The 22,073-nt window shown below is 32.7% G+C and overlaps 2 protein-coding genes and 1 long non-coding RNA gene across 6 annotated transcripts in view; 2 read left to right on the top strand and 1 right to left on the bottom strand.

Annotated features, from left to right (window-relative positions):
- The window catches only part of LOC146938455 (zinc finger CCCH domain-containing protein 18-like), a 52,463-nt gene extending 31,399 nt beyond the window's left edge, over positions 1-21,064 (top strand). Inside the window, exons 1-8 of one of the 4 annotated variants that reach the window (XM_085752401.1) lie at positions 16,538-16,891; positions 17,609-18,473; positions 18,584-18,736; positions 18,837-19,016; positions 19,214-19,461; positions 19,889-19,979; positions 20,224-20,326; positions 20,681-21,064. In XM_085752401.1, coding sequence (XP_085608527.1) covers positions 17,623-18,473; positions 18,584-18,736; positions 18,837-19,016; positions 19,214-19,461; positions 19,889-19,979; positions 20,224-20,296 — 1,596 coding nt within the window. In that variant the 5' untranslated portion in view covers positions 16,538-16,891; positions 17,609-17,622 and the 3' untranslated portion in view covers positions 20,297-20,326; positions 20,681-21,064. Of the gene's footprint in view, positions 1-16,517; positions 16,892-17,608; positions 18,474-18,583; positions 18,737-18,836; positions 19,017-19,213; positions 19,462-19,888; positions 19,980-20,223 lie in introns of those variants that run through there. The other 3 variants (XM_085752402.1, XM_085752398.1, XM_085752400.1) reach the window with 3 other exon arrangements.
- Positions 1,399-5,613, bottom strand: LOC146938457 (uncharacterized). Its single transcript, XR_015031279.1, has 3 exons — positions 5,114-5,613; positions 4,767-4,967; positions 1,399-4,243 (listed from the first exon to the last, which is right to left on the bottom strand). It is a non-coding gene; the product is annotated as an uncharacterized LOC146938457 (long non-coding RNA).
- On the top strand, positions 10,229-13,648 carry LOC146938456 (disease resistance protein RPM1-like). Its single transcript, XM_085749636.1, has 2 exons — positions 10,229-13,094; positions 13,405-13,648. Exons 1-2 carry the CDS (start codon positions 10,281-10,283, stop codon positions 13,504-13,506), a joined length of 2,916 nt encoding a protein of 971 aa, XP_085605762.1. The 5' UTR covers positions 10,229-10,280; the 3' UTR covers positions 13,507-13,648.
- Positions 21,065-22,073: the final 1,009 nt, after the last annotated feature.

The raw sequence follows: 22,073 nt of genomic DNA, 5'->3' as shown, positions 1-22,073 counted from the left end.
GTGAAAAGAGAAAACTAACATCAAACCTTGAAAATTGCTTTTTGTTTCTTAACTAAAACAAATACCCTGCAAATCAGCCCATTGCATAACGACACACTAAAATTGAATGAAACTTTGAAAAATTTACCTCAAGAGTAATAGATAGGAAGTTGGGAAGAAAGTGACATGACATTTTAGTAGTCCACAATATTTCCTAACTAGACCTTGCACCCGTGCTGCCGCACGGGTCATATCGACGGCAGATATAACATTCAAATAAATAGAAAATAATGTGCTTTTGGTGCAAATACAATGTTAATAGTAAAAATACAAAAAAATAAAAAAAAAGTTCATGTTGGTACATTACGATGTTGAGAGGGAAAGGGAACCGTCGCATTTAATATGATAGTTGTGCTGATGCATTTTTTTATGCTTGAGAGTGCCATAAAATGAGTAGCAGTGCTGGTGCATTTTTTTGTGCTTCCCTGAGCATCCTTGATCTAATTGATGCATTGGAACATTACCATTTTAAATGTGCCTATGTAAAACGAATTATTCACGGTAACAAATTTGAACTATGCGGTAACACAGTAAAAATATGTTTCTAAATAGCGGTGAAATTACACTTAATAATAACACAGTCGGAAAATTGAGGAGCTTAGTGTTGATCTACAATTGAATAATAACAACACATTTAACATATGTTTCTAAATAGCGGTGATGTTACATTGACTAATAACACAGTAAAAATATACGCTACATTAATGACATATTTTAAATTGAAGAACATTCAAACAGTTAAACTACGTTTTTAAATAGCTTCGATATTACATCTTAGAATAGCAATGTAAAAATATCGTCTTAAATAGCATAAATTTACCTCGAAGAATCAGACAGTTTAAATATAAACGAAAATAGCGATTATTATACCTCAAAGAATAACGTAAATATAAATCCCGTCTTATATAGGGGTTACTCTAAATTGAAGAATAGAACAGGTAAAACATTTTACTAAATAGTTGTGCAATGACAATTAAAAATCTGTATTCATTTAGTGGTGATTTTAAAGTGAAGAAAAATAACAAAGTTAAGACAGTTGGTTCTAAAAAGCGGTGATTTTACATTGAAGAACAAAATAATAAAAATTTCGTCCTAAATAGCTGTGATTGGTGACTATACATCGAACAATGACACCGTAAAAATATCGTTCTAAATAGAGGTGATTATAGATTGAATAATAGCACAGTAAAAAGAATTGATCGTAACTTGTACAATGAATAACTGTCATCTATTAGCTAGTATATCATATTATAATTATGGTTGAAATCAACATTGTCACATTTTGAAGTCAATCAACAATTATAAAATGATTTTACGTTACAGTTCAAAATGGAGCAGCATATTTTCATAATAAGAAAATGAAAGTAGAATAGTCAAATAACATAAGCCATGCTGGGATCAGTTCATAAGGGCAAAGTACATAATTTATAACATCTGAATGAAAATGACAATAAACGCTCAGAATTGATACACTTCGACAACCAAATGCATAATCTAAAAATTCAATGTGATAAAGAAAGAAGTATTAGCTCCAATATTCTTGATACACCAATCCTGATAAATGACCCCACAGTTAGTCTTCGGTTTGAACAAAATTGCTTCCATTCACCCCCGATCTTGTAATGCGGTTCACGGGAATGGACAAATGCAAGGGTGAAATTCCAGACTGTTAACTAAAACCTGCTAGAACCTAAAAACAACAGACTGTTAACTAAAAAACCAGTGCCAAGTGAAACTGCAACATGAACACAAAACAGCCTCAACAAATATTAAGCGAACTCAGCCATGCAAAAGACAACAGCTACCAACCGGAAAACCAACTCCAGAAAAATTTCACAACGGACCTGCAGGGCGCAACACAGAGCTGCAGGAAACAACTCAAAATGCAGCCAACACTCAAAAAAAAGTAAAGAGACCTACAACCAAAACAGAAACGCACAGAATATACATGCAGCCATAGTTATAAGTTCACTCACAGTATTTCATCTAGATAATAAAATCTCACATTTTGTAGCCCTTGTTTTTTATCACTTGTTTTTCCTTTTGAAAGCTCAATAATAGAACGACATGACACTTGACTTTCGGTTGGTCCGGGATCTGATTTGAGAGAAAGGAAACGATAATAAGTAAACACATCAAAAGGAAGTAAACAAAATATGTAAATACCAATGTGTGACAATATTTTGAATTTGTTTTAGGACCAACTATAAAATCTACAAAGATAATAACCAATACTCAACAGAGACTTGAAAATACCAACAAAAAAAATAGGACCAACTTCAGCTCCCACATTTTAAATATTATCTCTAGCAAAACAACCACATGTGCTGCAGGGGAAAATGGAAGGTTTGAGGAGATCTCACCTAAGAAAAACAAATGTCTCGAATAATTTACCAAAGCAAGCTACTAAAATAAGTTATATTAGTATTTGTGAAGGAACATATAGTAAAAATAATACATCCACACAGATTAACTATAATTAGCATTATGAATTTAGGACTACTGATCTAAAGAACTTTTGAAAGGAAAATAGCATTATGAGAGCAATGAGTACCAAGTGAGACAAATGGCTGGTTAATTGCTCTCCTCATCTCAAACATGATCATTTTTCACTATAAAAGGTTTAGAAAACATCATTAAGCACAAATCAGTTATATGCCATTACTTGCTCTCCTCATCTCGTTAATTGCTCTCCGCATCTCAAACATGATATATCATATATGCCGTTAATTTTTAAGACTATCCTAATGGTGAAGACCAAATCAGTGCATATCTCAACAACCTTAAACACACATATTGAGTAATAAACTTAGAACCTCCTGCTGCTGCATTTTTTTGGCTGTTTTCTGCCTCTGCTGTGCTGCTGGTCTCGCCCCTGTGTGCTTTCAGTTTTGTTAGACATGTGTTTGGGTGTGCTAGGACAACCTCTAGGTGGTTCTGTGGGTTTTTTTAGGTGCTTTTTCTGTTGTTTTTTTCTGTTTGTTCAGCTGCTATGCAGCCTCGTTTGGTGCTAGCAAAGCTGTTATGTTAATAGCTCCTTTGTAGTCCCTGTTGTCCTGTTTTTTGCACTTCTTGTGCCGGGCTCGTTATCAATATATATATATATATGCTGATTCAAAAAAATAAAAAAAATGAAAACCAAAACTATCTAGCAAAGTAGTACGGGTAACATCATTGAAGGAGGGAAAAATTTTATTTGGACATCATAATAAATTATAGAAGATTAACTAAACAAAGAGCTATTAAGCACAAACAGAGGGAAAAATCAACTTGCATAATTATTATGTAGCATGAAATTGAAATCATATGAGAAAGAACTATGAATACGCATAACATAACAGCTTGTTCCTCAACAGTGGATTCCACCATGGGTCCTATTCACATTGACAAACTATCTATATTAAAATTACTTAAAAAAAAATAACTTCCCAATATCAATAATAATGCCACATCTGTTAGGTTGGTTATTCATTAACATATTCTGCTACAACTTGGCTTGTTAAAAAAAAACATATTCTGCTGCAACTTTCTGAATCCTTAATACTCCTATTTAAGATTCATTGCTCCTCCCTATAAATTGCATAGATTAAATTTCTTAATCTATAAAATATATACTAAAACAACTAACTATTTGGAATACCAAAACTGTAAATTTATATAGAAATCAGTAAAAGTATTGTGGATATATTAACTTAAATTTGCGTTGTTACATTAATTTATCTCCCAGCTTCAAATTAATCAAATATCCATATTTAGATTTCAGTTTTTTTAAGGCAGTGTTTCTACCAAGCATCAACTGAAACCTTGTTAGAAAACCTCAAAAGAATCCTATTGAAAATAAGTTTAGGGTCCATGTATGTACTTTATTATATATATATATATATAGGATCGGCATATCGTATCCTATCATATCGTGTAAAAAAGAACAGAATATCCTGTAAATATTATTGTTATAATTGCTTTGATGTGTATATAAAGAGAGCTCATTGTGTAGTTGAAACACACGGTCTCACCATATGTCCTATTTTTTCTCATTCAACAAACTCAAATACTTCATTTGCCCTGTGTTAGAAAAGCTGAAGCTAGAAAAATACAAATCAGTTTAAGCAACACAAAACTGATATGCACCTACCGTGACAAAAGCATTGGAAGCTGCTGTTAGATTTATACCAACTCCACCAGCTTTAAGTGACATCAACAACACCTGGTGCAAGAAATAACTGGTGATGGTTATTAATAGTCAAAGCATTGAAACAGTTCACTACACTGATTAGGTAACAGATAAACATGAGAAAATATGTTAAGGCATGTATGTCGCTGTCTTCTGAGAATTGTTTGATTACTTTTTCCCAACACAATGAAGGCAACCAAAATGCCGCAATTAAGTGGCTAGGGGCGGACCGCAATGAAGGCGGAATTTCCAACAATAGTTTTTTGTCAAAGTGAATCAAAAAAGAAACCTGAACACGTAATAATAGTTTTAAAAACTGGACCAGACCACCCTGATCTGCAAACCAGACCGATGGTTAAGCATGATGCAGAAAGGAACAGATAAAGCACCTAGCAAGATCACAACAATCGTTAAAGCTGATATCAACTTCAATGGAATGATTAAGACGCAAATGTAGAAAAAAAAAAATCATGACTGACTTTGGGAACAGCTATTTTCATGATTTTACATTCACTCAAATTCTCAAAAAAACGAATAAACCAGCAAAGAATCTTACCGAGTAAAGGGAATCTGCAAGAGGTCTAGAAAAGCAGTCGACTGGCAGAAAACAATGCTCTTAAATCCTGATGAGCAAAGATTTTCAAGTTCATTCATACGACCAGTTACCTTGCATGACTCTACCCAATTCTTCTCAATATCAATCTGAAATCGACTCTCGGTAGGGGCAGTGATAAGATCCTGCTTGCTGACTGCTTTCCTGTCAAAAACAATAATCTTAGGATTAGGAGTTTGCACAATAACCAAATTAAAAGTGTTGATTAGAATTGGTTAAAGGAAGAACAAAACAAATATCATGTAAGAACCCGAAAGAAATTGAAAATGGTGGTCATCTCTTAGTCTTACCTTAAAAAAATAGCGTGTGTCGAGAAGAACGCTGTTGCCGGAAACACATGGTGAATTGAGCAGGTAACGACAAAAGCTAACGAAATTAATCAATGGAATAAGAACTAAGCAAGAACCACAGAATCAGTTCCTTGGTTGAGGCACACAATAAAAACATAATCTTATCCATCTTCGTCTTCTCCGAATTCGTCACTTGATTTTTCAGAAGGGTAACTGGAGTGAGAGAGAAGAGGGACTGAAAATGGAAGATGAATATCTGAGAAAAATGGGCGTGAGAGGAGAGGAGATAGAGAGAACAAAAGGCAACGAAATAGTTTTGTTGTGGATGGTTCAGATGCCTTTGGATTGAGAAGAGTGGGTAACATTGAAGTCAATTTTTGAGCCATGTGCATGCCTCGGAAAGAAGCGAGCATTGAATGTTTGATGGAATACCAATGTTTGATGGGTATAAGTGAAGGGATTTGAAATTCAAATTTTACATTAAGTGTAGTTAAATCAGAATTTTCCCGCTCATAATCTAGGTTTAGGGTTTGTTAGGTCTTGTTTGCATTGTACTTTAGGATTAGATAATAAGGATTAGGGTGAAAAAGCACCTTGCAATCACGTGAGTATGTAGAGCAAGAACATTAAACCAACAATATGCATAAAAAAATAGAACTCAGATATTCACAAATGCAATATATCATTTTAGTCATACAGAAAATCTAAAAGTCTGGAATCTGGATACTCATGAATATCAAAATATAAAGTTGATATAATGCATGGAATATCAAAATATAATGCCAAAATTGAGTCCTTAGCATGCATTGGAGTTAAAATATTAATAGGTATGAAATTTTTTTGACATGCCGAATTCATACCTCATTCATTTTCCCACATGTGAGTGCGTAAACAAAGGTGACCAAGAACGAGGGTGAATATAGAGCAACGCAATCGAGAGCTAACTTTCAGATCAACGAAAATCGCAAATGACCATCAACACAGTGAGATCGATAGAATATGGAGAGAGAAAAAGAGGGTTAATAAGGGTCGTCAACACACAGTGAATGAGGTTTCTGGAGAACAAGTGTTTTTAGTGAGTGAATGAGAGATAGGATTGAGAGGGTTTATGGTGAGTGAGGGAAAAAAATAAACATAGAATAAAAGCGGAGGAATTTTGCTTTAGACGAAAACTAGAAAATTGGTTTAGGGTTTTTTTTGGGTGGTGTCCGGGATTCGAACCCCGGACCTTGCATATATTATGCATTGTCCTTGCCAACTGAGCTAAGCTCACGGGGACGTTGGTTTAGGGTTTTGTGAAAATGTGAACGGATGTGGGGAAATATTAGTTTTTTTAAAAATATTATTTTAGGCTGGTCAAAGAATGATTTGGAGATCGAAAACACTTGTGATAGACATTTCCGTGTTTAATTTCCGTCTCTAATTTTAGAAATTCAAATTTTGTCTCAAATTGTAATATTTCGTCTCAGCTCGTGACAAATTATATTGTTTCTAAATTTCATTATTATTTAGAACTTTTATAGTACTGAAATTAAAATATTTACAAGGACAAGAATAAAACATATTTAACCCGTCCTTCAAAAAAAAACATATTTAACCCTTATTTTTTTAGAATGACAATTAACTATGATAATTTAAATAAAATAAAAAATGCTAACTATGATAAGTTTGGTGTCTTTAAAAAACGCATTGTTAATAAATTAAAAGAAAAATACTTTGTTAAGTCGCCAATATGAATTAATAAAATCCAACCTTAAAAAAATAATTAAAGAACGACCATGGAAATTAACAAAGCTAGTCTTCTCTTTAACTATAGTGATTGTTGAATCAATTGGGAGTATTAAACTTAAACCATGGTTGAAACAATCTTTAACCTTAGTTAACAAAGTCTTTCTTTTGATTAAGAGTTTAAAATGGTTAAGGTACACCTCACATTGCATAGCCAATTATTCTGAATAAAGAAATGTGTTGGTTGCTAATTAACATCAACATGTTTTGTCCAAAAAAAGAAATAAATAAACTAAGATTGACATGCATTGTTTAACTACCGGTTAATTAATAAACACTAAGAACTGATCACCATTTGATCTTTATGCTGTCAAGTTACTCAATAAAATATTTAACAATGACAGAGAGGAAAACTTGAAGTCAATGATCTTTATGCTATATAATCTTGAAGGACTAAGAGCTTTTTCCTCACCATTCATCTCACTCACAATAATAGAAAGTTAAAATCAAAGATACAACAAAATGTGTGACTGTAACGCTGCACTTGCCTGCGCTCGAGATGAACAGTGTTCAATAATGACACACAAATCATTATTCTTGATGGGTCCCAATAACATATCAAATGATTTTAGATTTATGTAAACTTTTACATGGAAGAACTATACTATATGATCTTACAATCCAAACGACCAAATTTGACAAATATTTATCGAGTAAAACAATATTTAAACGGTGTAACATTACATCGGTGTAATTTGATCTATTATATGTGTCTGTCTAACATGTAAAATGGTATTACACCCTGTACAAGTACAAGTGTCTTTTTTTAACATTTGATCATAAGTTATATCATGTCATCATATTTATTTTAATATTGGGGTTTATTGATCAAATTGTGAAAATTTGGTGCATGGCTTGTCTCACTTATGAATTATAGAGTTGGTCATATAAGATTATAGTTTGTTCTATGTATAATATTTCTTAAACGGACAATCAAAGGCACAACCCCTTTCAAAGAAGTTTATGAAAGGGACACCCAAAAAAATATTAGAGGGACAATCAAAGAAAATATGCTTGGTATATTCCCAGTTGCTTTCTTGCGAAGGGAAAAAACTCAAACAACAAAACAGCCCCTTTTCCCAAAGAAAACATAAGAAAAGCAGGTTTGTATTGTGTTTTGTCATATTGACCAATTTAAAAAAAAAAAATTGAATCTTTCAATTTGAAAAAATTATTAATGGGAGATAGTGAAAAGAGAAAACTAACATCAAACCTTGAAAATTGCTTTTTGTTTCTTAACTAAAACAAATACCCTGCAAACCAGCCCATTGCATAACGACACACTAAAATTGAATGAAACTTTGAAAAATTTACCTCTTCAAGTGTAATAGATAGGAAGTTGGGAAGAAAGTGACATGACATTTTAGTAGTCCACAATATTTCCTAATTAGGGTGAAAAAGCACCTTGCAATCACGTGAGTATGTAGAGCAAGAACATTGAACCAACAGTATGCATAAAAAAATAGAACTCAGATATTCACAAATGCAATATATCATTTCAGTCATACAGAAAATCTAAAAGTCTGGAATCTGGATACTCATGAATATCCAAATATAAAGTTGATATAATGCATGGAATATCAAAATATAATGCCGAAATTGAGTCTTTAGCATGCATTGGAGTTAAAATATTAATAGGTATGAAATTTTTTTGACATGCCGAATTCATACTACCAGATTCATTATCCCACATGTGAGTGTGAAAACAAAGTTGACGAGGAATGAGGGTGAAGATGGAGCAACGCAATCGGGAGCTAACTTTGAGATCAACGAAAATCGCAAATGACCATCAACACGATGAGATCCATAGAATATGGAGAGAGAAAAAGAGGGTTAATAAGGGTCGTCAACACATAGTGAATGAGGTTTATGGAGAACAAGTGTTTTTAGTGAGTTAATGAGAGATATGATTGAGAGGGTTTATGGTGAGTGAGGGAAAAAATGAACAGAATGAAAGCGGAGGAATTTTGCTTTAGACGGAAACTAGAAATTGGTTTAGGGTTTTGTGAAAATGTGAACGGATGTGGGGAAATATTAGGATTGGATGGGGGAAAATTTTGGGGTTGGGAGGGACTCTGGAATTTTGGGGTAAAATCTTGTGTTAATGGTAATTTTTTATTTAGAGAGAATTATTTTGGTCTTTAATTTCATTCGTCTCGTCTCGTCTCTATATTCCATCTCTACATGCATTTAGTTTTTTTTTAAAAATATTATTTTAGGTTGGTCAAAGAATGATTTAGAGATGGAAAACACTTGTGATAGACATTTCCGTGTTTAATTTCGGTCTCTAATTTTAGAAATTCAAATTTTGTTTCAAATTGTAATATTTCGTCTCAGCTCGTGACAAATTATATTTTGTCTCTATTTCATTATTATTTAGAACTTATAGTAGTGAAATTAAAATCTTTGTAAGTACAAGAATAAAACATATTTATCCCTTATTTATTCAAAATGGTACAATTAACTATGATAATTTAAAAAAGAAAAAAAAAACTAACTATGATAAGTTTGGTGTCTTTAAAAAACACATTGTTGATAAATTAAAAGAAAAATACTTTGTTAAGTCGTCAATATGAATTAATAAAATCTAACCTTAAAAAATATAATTAAAGAACGACCATAGAAATTAACAAAGCTAGTCTTCTCTTTAACTAGTGATTGTTGAATCAATTGGGAGTATTAAACTTAAACCATGGTTGAAACAATCTTTAACCTGAGTTAACCAAGTCTTTCTTTTGACCAACACTTTAAAATGGGAGAAAGTCTAAGTTGGTCACACACACAAATAAAAATGACTTAGGCACGCTCACATAGATGAGACAAGTTTAAAGTTAAAAGTAAAAAATGATGTGACTAATTTATTTTTCTTTTAATTCTCTCCATTTATGCATGTATGCCCAAACATTTTTACTTTTGGATTGTGAATTGGTTAAAGATTACCTCACATTGCATAGCCAATTGCCCATTCAAAGCTAAATTATTTAACTAGTTAGATGAATGATCTGAGGAGCTGGGTATCTTATCTATTCCGAATAAAAAAAATGTGTTGGTAGCTAAGATCAACATGTTTTTGTCTAAAAAAAAAAGAAAAAAAGAAATAAATAAACTAAGATTGACATGCATTGTTTAACTACCGGTTAATTAATAAACACTAAGAACTGATCACCATTTGATCTTTATGCTGTCAAGTTACTCAATAAAATATTTAACAATGACAGAGAGGTACTCAATAAAATATTTAACAATGACAGAGGAAAATTCAGAGGAAAATTCGAAGTCAATGATCTTTATGCTATATAATCTTGAAGGACTAAGAGCTTTTTCCTCACCATTCATCTCACTCACAATAATAGCAAATTAAAATCAAATATACAACAAAATGTGTGACTGCTGTAGCACTATATATAAATGTTTTTGTGATCACTTGGTTCCACTAGCTCGTGATCACTTGCTTCCAATAGCCCGTGATCATTTGTTTCCTTTAATAAAGGAATCATTCAACATGATTAGGGGTGTCCCAAAAGAAATTGCAGAATTGAAAGATGAACTAGAAAGCATTGAAGACTTCATCAACGATGCGGATAGAAGAGCTGATGATGTAGAAGACAAGAAAATCAAAGACATGCTCAAGCAGCTGATAGAAGCATCTTTCCACATGGAAGATGTCATTGATGATTATATCTTCCTTGAGGAACAACAATCTTCTGATCCTGGATGTGCTGCTGCTGTTGACTTGCTGAAAACTATGAAACTTCGTCTCCAAATTGCTTATAAGATTCAGAACATCAATTCCCGAATTAGAGAAATAAAAGAAACAAGTGAAAAGGATCATGGCTTCCACATCCCATCTTCTTCGGATAAAGCATCAAGTAGTTCTGCAACAAACAGAAACGCCTCATTATTGCAGAACCTTCGAGACGCTCCATTGTATATGGATGAAACTGATGTTGTGGGCTTTGAAGAGCCAAGAGACAAACTGATTGGTTGGCTGGTAGAGGAAAGAGCAGAGTGCACAGTTGTTTCAATTGTTGGAATGGGAGGACTGGGAAAAACCACTCTAGCCAAGAAAGTTTTTGACAACAAAAAGGTAGTTAAGCACTTTGATTGTCGTGTATGGATCACAGTGTCTCGACCATACAATATAGAAAAATTGTTAAGGGACATGTTGCTCGAGCTTTCCAAACAACAAGGGAGAGATCCTCCTCAGAGTCTCCATCAAATGGATCGAAAGCCATTAGTTGATGAAGTGAGAAACTACTTGCAAGGAAAAAGGTACGTTGTAGTGTTTGATGATGTATGGGATTCACATTTTTGGTATGATATTGAATTTGCTATGATTGATAACAAAAATGGTAGTAAGATATTAATCACAACAAGAAACAAGGATGTTGCAGATGCTTGTAAGAAATCTTCTCCTGTTGAAGTGCATAAACTTGAAGGTTTAAGTGAAGAAAAATCTTTAGAATTGTTCAATAAGAAGGCGTTCCATGACTTGAGCGGATACTGTCCAGAAAATCTTATAGATATATCTTCCAAAATTGTTAAAAAATGCAATGGATTACCACTTGCAATTGTAGTCATCGGTGGTATTTTAGCTTGCAAAGATAGGAATCCAATTGAATGGTCTAAGTTTAGTGAAAATATAAACGAAGATCAGTCAAAGGAATATTCCGTGATAAGAAAAATTTTAGGACTTAGTTACCATGATTTGCCTTGCAACCTCAAGTCATGTTTCTTGTATTTTGGATTATATCCTGAAGACTGTATGGTTCCTTCAAAGACATTGACTTGTCAATGGATTGCTGAAGGGTTTGTGAAAAAAGAAAGGGGAAGGACATTGGAAGAGATTGCGGAAGGATATTTAATAGAGTTGATCGATAGAAGTTTGGTGCAAGTAGATTGGATCACTATTGATGGAAGAGTAAACAGTTGCCGTGTTCATGATCTAGTGCATGCAATGATCCTTGATAAACATGAGGATTTAAGCTTTTGCAAGAGTATTACAGAGGACAAACAATTGCCTTCAACTGGAATGATTCGACGCCTATCAATAGCGCCAAGTTCTGATAATCTATTGGAAGGTATTGAAAGCTCGCATGTTCGATCACTGCTAGTTCTCGAACCAAAAACATTACTTAAATCCTTTGTAAGGACGATCCCTACAAAATATAGGCGGTTGAAGGTGCTTACGTTAAGCTCAGAACAACTTGAAATTCCTCATGATTTAGGAAGTTTGAACCACTTGAAATTTTTTGGGTTTAGGGTGATTGGTGAAACAAATTATGAACTTCCAAAATCCATTGGCATGCTTGTGAACCTAGAGACTTTGGATTTACGAGATACAGAGTTTAAAAATCATAATATGCCGAAGGAGATTTGCAAGCTTAGAAAGCTACGTCATTTTTTAGGCCATCGTATGTCTTTAATTCAGTTGAAGGATGGTATTGGAGGCATGACATCCTTACAGACTCTAAATTCGGTTTATTTAGATGATGATGAAGATGAAAATGATAATAGAGTGGTTGAGCTAATCGAAGAGCTAGGAAAGCTAGATCAGCTAAGGGAATTGGTCTTGGAAGGTGTTAGGAGTAAATATATGAGTGCTCTATCTTCCTCAATCAATAAGACGCAACAATTGGAGAAACTACTGATTGCTGGAACCAATTCTGCTGACACATTCATTGATCTGGATTTGAATTCACCCCCACCTAAGCTTCAACGTGTTCGACTCTACGGGAGTTTAAAGAAGTTTCCCGAGTGGATTCCAAAACTCACAAACCTTGTTGAGCTTATGGTGAGACTTACGAAGCAACAGAATGATGCAATGAAATTACTCCAAAGTATGCAAAACTTGTTGTCCCTCGCTTTCTATGGTGGTAATTATGAAAACAAATTGGAAAGTTTACATTTTAAAGAAGGGTGGTTTAAGAATTTGAAGGAACTATATCTTGAAGATTTCTTTGACTTGAGTGACATCCTTATTGACGAAGGTGCATTGGGTTCTCTGAAAAAGCTCACTTTATCCTCCATCCCCCAACTGATGATGTTACCAACTGGCATTCAACACTTACAAAAGCTTGAAGTTCTCTTACTTTATCAAATGAGTGATGAACTTAAACAGAGCATTGCTCCTGATGATGAAGGAAAAGAGCATTGGATCTTCAACCAAGTGCCCTCTATAGAAATTGCGCCATAAAAGGTATGCTTTTGCTTCCCTACAATTTGAAAAATATATATTCATGGAAATATATATTGTTTAGTCATCAAAATACAAAGCATTATGTAAGTTTTAGTAAACTAATTTCTCGACATCTTGCAAAAGAAACAAATTCTCGACTTTTGCCTCCTGTTACTTTTCTTATGAATAACTTTTAATTTATTTATTCTAATTTTACATATAACTTTTTCCAATCCTTATATTAAGCGTTTTTTTTAAATGGCATCCTTACATTCAATTGTCTAATCGTTGCATTATTGTGTAATTTGGAGTGAACTGCAGGTGATGGCGATCAGTGCATTTCATTCACATTTCATCAACTCAAGTGGACTATTATATCGGCATTGCTTCTTTCTGTTCCTGCTTTGGCACTTCCCTTCCTCGATAAAAAGGAATGTGTTATATATAGCTATTTGTCAGTTTATTTAAGAAAATTGAGTTGTTTAATAAACATGTATAATATATGTTGTGAGATCTTCTGTTTGATGATTGTAAGAAATTAATATGTTGTGTGAACTTTGCTTCTTCTACTGGCCTATCTTCCTCTAGAGGTTTGGGTGTTGTTTGTATTGAGTTAGAGTACTCTTTCTACTGTTTTCTATATATAATATGATAACTTTGGCATTTAAAAAAGTATCCATTATTACAATTATTATTATTATTGCATTGACCGGTTGTTAAAATATACAGACCTCCTGAAACCAAAAAAATAAAAAATACGCTAACCTCCCTTCAACTTAACTCTGCTAAACCACAGCTAGAGAATTGAAGAAAAGAAACATAAATAGTGAAGCTAGTTTGAAGCTCTTTTGTTAATTGCACACCAATAGACATTTGTTTTAAAAAATTTGCAGAATAGACAATTGTTAGCAAATATTTTAAATTTTACTATTACTCCTTCTTTTGTTATCAAAACAAAAAATAACTGTCCTGGTGAGCTTAACCCGACCCATGTGGATCATGGGCTCGCCCGACCCGTTTTCGTTTCCTTTTTATGTTTTATTTATCCACTCTTTTTTATTTTATTTTTTTATACATTAGTTACTCGCAACTATTTTTTTGCTAAAATATAATTGCATGGATATAGAAGTGTAAATAATTTTTATATCAACATTGAATATTAATTAAACTCTAGATTTATTCTTTCAATTAAATCAAATTAATAATTTATAAACTTTAGAATTTTAAAACATTGAGCTAAATTTATCCATTTTTATTAAGTTTAGTTATTTCAATATTTTTTATTCATAAATTTAAAATTAGTTGATCATTTTAAAAAAAAATAGTGTTTTTTTAACAAAAATCAAATGAAAATATTGATAATGGGTTGACCCGAAGCCGGATATGGACTAGCCCGGCCCGGCCCAAGTTTTACATGGGCCAAATGGGCTAGGGCCAAAAAAGCTCGAGTGCAAAACTTGTGGAAACAAATAAATGCAACACATTTGCTACGCTTTATAAACTTTTGAAGTTGACTTTGCTCTTGCCGGTTGCAATTGGAAGTGTTGAACGTGTTTTTTCAGCTATGAAAGTTGTGAAAAGTAACCTATGTAACAAAATGGGCGATCAGTGCTAAATGACCGTCTTATAAGTTATATAGAAAGAGAATTTTTTTAACAATTCGCAATGATGTCATTTTAGCTTATTTTCAACAAATCGATAGGAGACGAGATTTTCATTGTAATATATTGTATCAAACAATGTTATTTCTTATTTTTAATATAATTTGCATTATTTTTTCTTTGAAAATTTAGCTCCACATGTACCACAAGTCTGGATACACCCCTGATCATTGATGGTGTAATAACACTTGCCTACATGCTAATTAGTAATAGTGGTGGTAACTATTGTTACAATTTTTTTCTAATAACAGTAGAGGGTTACAAGCAATTGTGATTTTCGATTTAATAAAATGACTTAGTCTTAAAGAAGCATTAGTTGTGTCATAATTGCAACTCATATCTTAAAGGTGATCTAATAAGATTTTGGTAAAGTGAGTTTAAAAGTATCTAATACAGTTTAGATATTTAACGGTAATTATATTTTTGTGATAAGTTAAAATAGAAATATCAATAGTTAACTTTTTGATTATATAAACAAGGTGGTCATGGTCACGTCACACACTTGTTGTAGCTGTCTTTGGTTAGGTCACAATAATTGTGTTAGTTGACATCCCTCTAGAGCTGTAAAAAAATGGGCCGGCCCAAATGGCCAAATTTTTGGGCTGGGCCGGGCCTAAAAAACTAGCCCAAAAATACACTTGGGCTTTTTTGGCCCAAGTCCATTTGGCCCATACAAAAATTGGGGGAGCTGGCCCATCGGGCTTTGGGTCAGCCCCTTATTACTATTTAATTTGATTTTTGTTAAAAAATTAGCATATTTTTGAAAAAAGTTATCAACTATTTTAAAATTAGTTAATAAAAAAATATTAAATAAATAAACTTAATAAAAATGAATGAATTTAGCTTAAAGTTTATAAATTATTAATTTGATTTAATTAATGGATAATCTAGAGTTTCATTAATATTCAATGTTAATGTCAAAATTATTTGCGCTTTTATGTCCATCCAATCATATTTTAGCAAAAAAATAGTGGTGAGCGACTAATATATAAAAAATACATAAAAAAGAGTGAATAAATTTTAAAAGTAAATAATAAACGGGTCGGGCCGGGCTGGCCCATGGCCCACACAGGCTGGGCTGGCTCTAGAATTTGAGGTCCAATTATAATTGGGCTGGGCCGGACCGGCCCATTTATGCAGTCGGGCCTCTCGGGCCCGGGCCGGCTTGGGCCAACCCATTTGACACCTCTACATCCCTCTATCACAAGTATACAATGAGAATAACTAGGGTTCTATCAAAGAGAGTGTATGTTGATATTCAATCATCATGAATTTGGATAGTTTCTTTCTTTCACTATATTATTTCTCAATGATTAACATTATTTATTTTTTCACCTAAAAAAACATTATTGATTTTATGTGGTTCTCTTCATTTGCTCATTTCGCCATCTGGGAAGAAAACAAAGAAAAATAGTTAATTAGAAGAAAATCTTGTACGGACACAACATTTGGACACATACAAAAAGAAAAAAGGAAGAAGAAAAAAATAATCAAATGATTCATTTTTTTTACAATAATTAAATAATGTGTAATTTTATGTGTGTATGGACAACTAGTTTTTATTTGTGGTTGTAAGTTGTAAACCAACCAAATATGAGACAATTATGGTACACAATGAATCATTCAATGGTTAGTGCCTTATGTATATTTAAATATAAAAAAAAAACATTTAAAATACTACATTAAAGTTGCCAAAAGAGACATTTTTTATTTTATAAATAAAAAAAATAATAATAATTAAAGGGTGTCATTGGTGACTGACACAGTAGAAAGAATAAGTAATGGTCCTCAACGATGAAGCAAAAAATATTGCCTAAAATCTGTGATATTTGAACAGGTGGAAGTGATTTTTCAAAACAGATTTTAAGGAAACCAAATATAGATAAGACAGCACAGAGTGAAAGAGTCAGAGATAAACTGAGTGTGTTAATGCTTAGATTGCACTTAAATAGTGACATAGATTGCATTGTATCTCTCTTATTAATAAATTCTCACTCTTTCATAAGCATTAATTCATCGCTTTACATTTTTAATATTGAACAATGATGATGTGTCTCTATGTGATTGTAAAATAAAGGTCTTGAATTTGTTGGTGTTGAAATGTTTGTGCTTGAAGCACTTGCATACTGTTTCTCTTCTGCTGTTTGATAGGTATGAACTATGAACCTTGAAAGAAAAAAAATGTTTTATTTTTTTTTATTTATTTTTATGATTTGAGTATGTAGATTATTGTTGAATTTTTATAACATTTTTTTCTATTTTGAGATCAAAATTTGAAATGGTAGTAATGGATTTTGAATGGAAAAATGGCATGGTTTTCTTTGTATTTGACGTGTGCTTTTAATGGTAGAATTTTATGTTTCCTTTTTAGTTTGATTTTATTTCAAATCTATCCAATATCTAATTTGCATTAAAAATACTTCCATTTTGAGAAAAACCTAGTGATAGTGTGTAGAATGTTTTTCTCAATAAAAGGATGTTTCTGTGTCTTGTTATGTTGTCACTTGCCTATAAACTTATTTTGGTTGAAGATCATAATTCTTTGTTTTACAAGGTTTGTTTAATTGAAAATTTTATGCTAGCTGTTTTTATTTTTGTCAATTTTTAGGGTTTATTATTTGATATGTGTTTGACGTTTGGAATCGTCGTGAGTTTGACTAAATCACTGTGACACCGTGATTTTGTTGAAGCTTTGAAGTATAATTTTGGTCAAAACCACGGTGGCATATCGTGATTCTGTCAAACTCAAACTCACGCATATCGTGATTCTGTCAAACTCACTGCCAATCCAAACATGTTGTGTAATTTCTCTCTTAAGATTATTTTCTCATCTGTCTCACTTGTGTTTGTTTTTTGAATCTTATGCAGTAACAAGACAAAGTATGGATATTTCGGAATGTACAAGAATTGTTTTAGATAAAATTCAAAGATTTGAGCCAGAACATGCTACAAAGATCATTGGATATCTCCTTATGCAAGATAGCGGCGAGCAAGAGATTGCTAAATTAGCTTCGTTTCCGGATAATTTGATCCGTGAAGTTGCCCTTAAGGCCAAAACTGAGCTTCAAAAGATGGCTACTAGATCGGTAATCTCGTCCGGAAATTCTTCGCCGGCAAGTTTTCAGGCTCACTCTCCCTATTACAATCTGCATCATGGTAATACTAGTCCAGAATTTATGACAATAGGCACCACTGAACATCAAACCCGTACTGCATTGTTCGGTTCAGAGAATCCTCATCATGTAGATAGTGTAAATTCTACAACTGATAGCTATGATTGCTATAATTACTACTTAGAATATGCTTCAGCGGTAGCAAATTTGAATGGAAAGATCGGTAAAAGGTTTTCGAACATGACTGAATTTCCATTCAAAACATGTCACTATTTCAGCAAAGGATATTGCAGGCATGGAAATAGTTGTAGGTTCTATCATCATGGACAAGCTGTTTCTGACATAGTCTCTCATATGTATGGAAACGATGTTGCCGCTAATGATGAACAAGCGATGTCGCCTGGATCGCTGGCGCAACTAGAGTCGGAAATCGTCGAGCTCTTAAAACAAAGAGGAAATCCTATTTCAATTGCTTCACTTCCAATGGCATACTATGATAAGTATAAAAAGGTGTTACAAGCTGAAGGTTACCTAGCTGAGAGCCAACGACATGGCAAGTCCGGCTACAATTTGACAAAGCTTCTTATCCGATTGCGAAATAGTATTCGGCTAATTGACAGGTGATGACTTATATCTAGAAGTTTCAATATGTATTGTTAAGTAATAAATTGATTTGAGTTTTTTTATTTTTGTTACTTTAATCTGATTTTTGTTATGGTGTGATTGATAGGCCTCATGGGCAGCATGCGGTGGTTTTGGTGGAAGATGCGCCGAAATTCATGGGAAAGGCAGATTGTCAAAATATCAGTGCATCACAACAAATTTACTTGACATTTCCAGCTGACAGCACTTTCTCAGAGGAGGATGTATCAAATTACTTCGGGTAAATTGTTATATTTTGTCTGTAACGTAACGTTTATTGCGCTTATTATCAGTTTTATGTTAGAAAATTTGAAATGCTTGCACATTTTTTCCTTTTGTAGTACTTTTGGATCTGTTGAAGATGTAAGGATTCCATGCCAGCAGAGAAGGATGTTCGGATTTGTGACATTTGTTGAACCAGAAACTGTCAAAATTATTTTGGATAAGGGAAATCCTCATTATGTTCGAGGATCTCGGGTTCTTGTGAAGCCATACAAGGAAAAGCCTAAACTTATTGACAGGTGAATTCTTTATACTCATTCAACGGCATCTTTGTGCGAATCTGTGTAAAATGCAGAGTTAGTATTGAATGGACGATTTCAAGTTTTATTTTCTCTTATACGTTGTATGCGTGTTTGGGTCGCATGAAATTTACTAAGTCGCATTCACTATTGATACTGTTTTATTTAATTTCATGTGCTTTTCAATTCGGATGCAGGAAGTATCCATATAGAGTTGAGCATCATGTCTGTTATTCACAGCGCTATGCAGACATCGACGCTGAAATCGCCTCAAGTCCAAGAAGCTGTGGCAATCCTCGGTATCTAACAAGGCTTCTCCTTGAAGAACAAGACCGGATATTTGAATTGCAGAGAAGGCGTCTTGCACTGTTGCAAATCGCCCAAAAATCTTTGTCTAGTCCACCCCATTTTGGCATCAACATGAATGCATCAAGAGTTTCAGATGGTATGTATTCAATATTTGCATAGCTAGAATCAAATTACATTTTCTCCTGCCTGTTATTCCCTCTAAGGCAATGTTTGGAATGATTTATTTGAATTATCTATTGGCATACACACTAGTGAGACTATTTAGTAGAACTAATGGAAATAGCTTATGACATTTTCATAAACTGTTTTCAGCTCATTTGCATAATCACTTCAGGATAGCTTATGGAAACAGCTTATAACTTATATGAAAACAGTTTAACTTTATAGTTTATAACTTATATGAAAACAATTTAACTTTATATTTTCTTTAGTTATAGAAATAGCTTAAGCATATGCACTTACATGATAAATATTTATGCTATAAGCGCTTAGGTAAGTTATTTATCCAAACCTAAGTCTGTATTTCTTTCTACTTGTACTGATCAAGATCATTTTTCCTACAGATCATTTCAATGTCCAGGCTACTGAATCTTTTAGTTATCTGCAAAACGAGCAAGCCGAGTACACAGATGCCAATAACTCCGATAAGGACAGGTTTGAATCCATTCCTGATAACTTTCTCTTGATTCACAACAATCTCTTACCAACCAAACTTCAATATATAGATTACATATCTGACATTTGATTCACGATCTCTCCGCTTGAGGGGTTAAGACTGCATACATCCATCCTCCTCGGACCATGCATTGGACCGCACTGGTCGCCCTTCTCGCATTAGAAAAATGAAATTTCTTAATTTTTCACAAGTATTTATTTTGTTTTAACTTATTTTCTGCAGTAGTGAAGGACTGAATCTCCCGGACAGCCCATTTTCGTTTCGAATAGACACCGGAATTTCAGCAATGATGTAGTTTCAGAAACACCAGCAATAGACATCTACGGTCTGTTTGTTTAAGATTCTTAAAAAAAAATATTTATGATGTTTTAGTTATGCTCATGTGTAGGCTTTTTTTTAAAAATCATTTTAATATATATAATTTAGATATTATTTTTCATAGATTTTTAAGAAAAGTATACAACTTTGTGTTCATTTAGAATTATAAAAAAAATCGTATTTCTTTCTTCGGTTAAAAATTACTTTCCTCAAAAGCTAATCCAAATAACTTTTCATTTTTCATCATAAGAATCATTTTTAAAGTAAGCTTACACACAAACATAACTAAACATCGAAACAATTTTTTAAAAAATCTTAAACAAACAGTCCCATATAGCTGACTCAGTTTCATACATAACAGCTGACCTCTTTTCTCAACAAGCTATTCAGTTTAGTCAAAGAAGGCCTTTTTCGCGCAATGCTCTTTTCGCGCAACTGAATCGTTGGAATTAACAACTTATTGATGTAAGATCTTCTTACATGTTATAGTTTTTAGTTACAGAAGCAAAAGGTTTGGTTTCTAGGAGATTATGCAATTTTTAGTAGTAGCTTGCATTACAAGTTTCATCACTGGATGAAAGGAACTAGGTGGTATATTAATTTTTAGTAGCCATCTTTATCTATAGTTTTCATTAGATATTTCAGGATATTTTGGCAATTTGTTCCTATGGACTATGGAGTGAAAGGGGTAACCAATTACTCTTTGAGAACATGCTTAATGATAACAATAATCTATACTTAGATAGTTATTTTTTTTTATTATTATTTAAATGTTTTTTGATTGTTAAGTATATGTCATTGTCCTTATAATATGCTAGGGGTTATTATTCAGAATATCTTGTCTTGGAATATTGCCTTATTGTTATCTGAAAAGGCAGAACCGTTTTCTCTATAGAAAGAATATTTTAGTTTAGTTATTATTATATGAAGAATTTGAGGTCTTATTATATGAATATGTGTGTGATTACTTGGAATATTTATTGTTAATGGATTAATGCAGTGATTGCTGGAAAGTGACATTCATCTAAGAAAATAGAGACTTCTAAAAGTATTGTATTCTGAATTAGAAAAATATTAATAAATAGATAGTGATCTTTATCATAATATTAAAAATGTAAAATGATTGTGAAAGAGTCAATTAATTAATAGGTAGCTTCTTGTAATTTTTTATTTTGAGGAGAGACTGTAGTTTCTTTTATTGGATTAATATATTGTACTTGTAATTTGACTACATTGAATAATGCATCATCTACATCAAATCTCTCTATCAAAGACGGTGAAAGAGAGAGATAGGAGATTAAATTCTCTCATGTGTAATTTTCATACGAAAGAATAAAGTATAAAGTGTAATCTTTTTTCACCATTTAAAATGAGAGAAAAATGCATAAAACATTTAGATATGATAAGTTTAAATGGTGAGAGATTGTATTTTACTTTAACGTGTTTTCAAATAAGATGATTCATTCCGAAGACTAAACATTAATTTGAATTTAGCCTTTCAAAAGTCTCCAAGCCTGTTTGGGCTATGACAAGCATATTTTTTAGGTCCTGGCTTACATTTTTAGTATAATAGCAAAATTAATACTTCATATATGGTACTATTTGGTTAGATTTCGCATAAGGGACTAGACTTTATAACATGGTGAATTAGGATTCAAATTTTGATTGAGGGAGATTATATATTTGGTATTTAATAGTATCTCAAATAAGATTGCCTCAAATAAAAAGAACCTATAAAAACCGAACAAAAAATA

Source organism: Medicago sativa, chromosome 3 (assembly GCF_051527215.1).
Source record: "Medicago sativa cultivar Bolivia chromosome 3, Bolivia_mono, whole genome shotgun sequence".
Classification (NCBI taxonomy): domain Eukaryota; kingdom Viridiplantae; phylum Streptophyta; class Magnoliopsida; order Fabales; family Fabaceae; genus Medicago; species Medicago sativa.
This window is presented reverse-complemented; position numbering and strand designations above follow the sequence as displayed.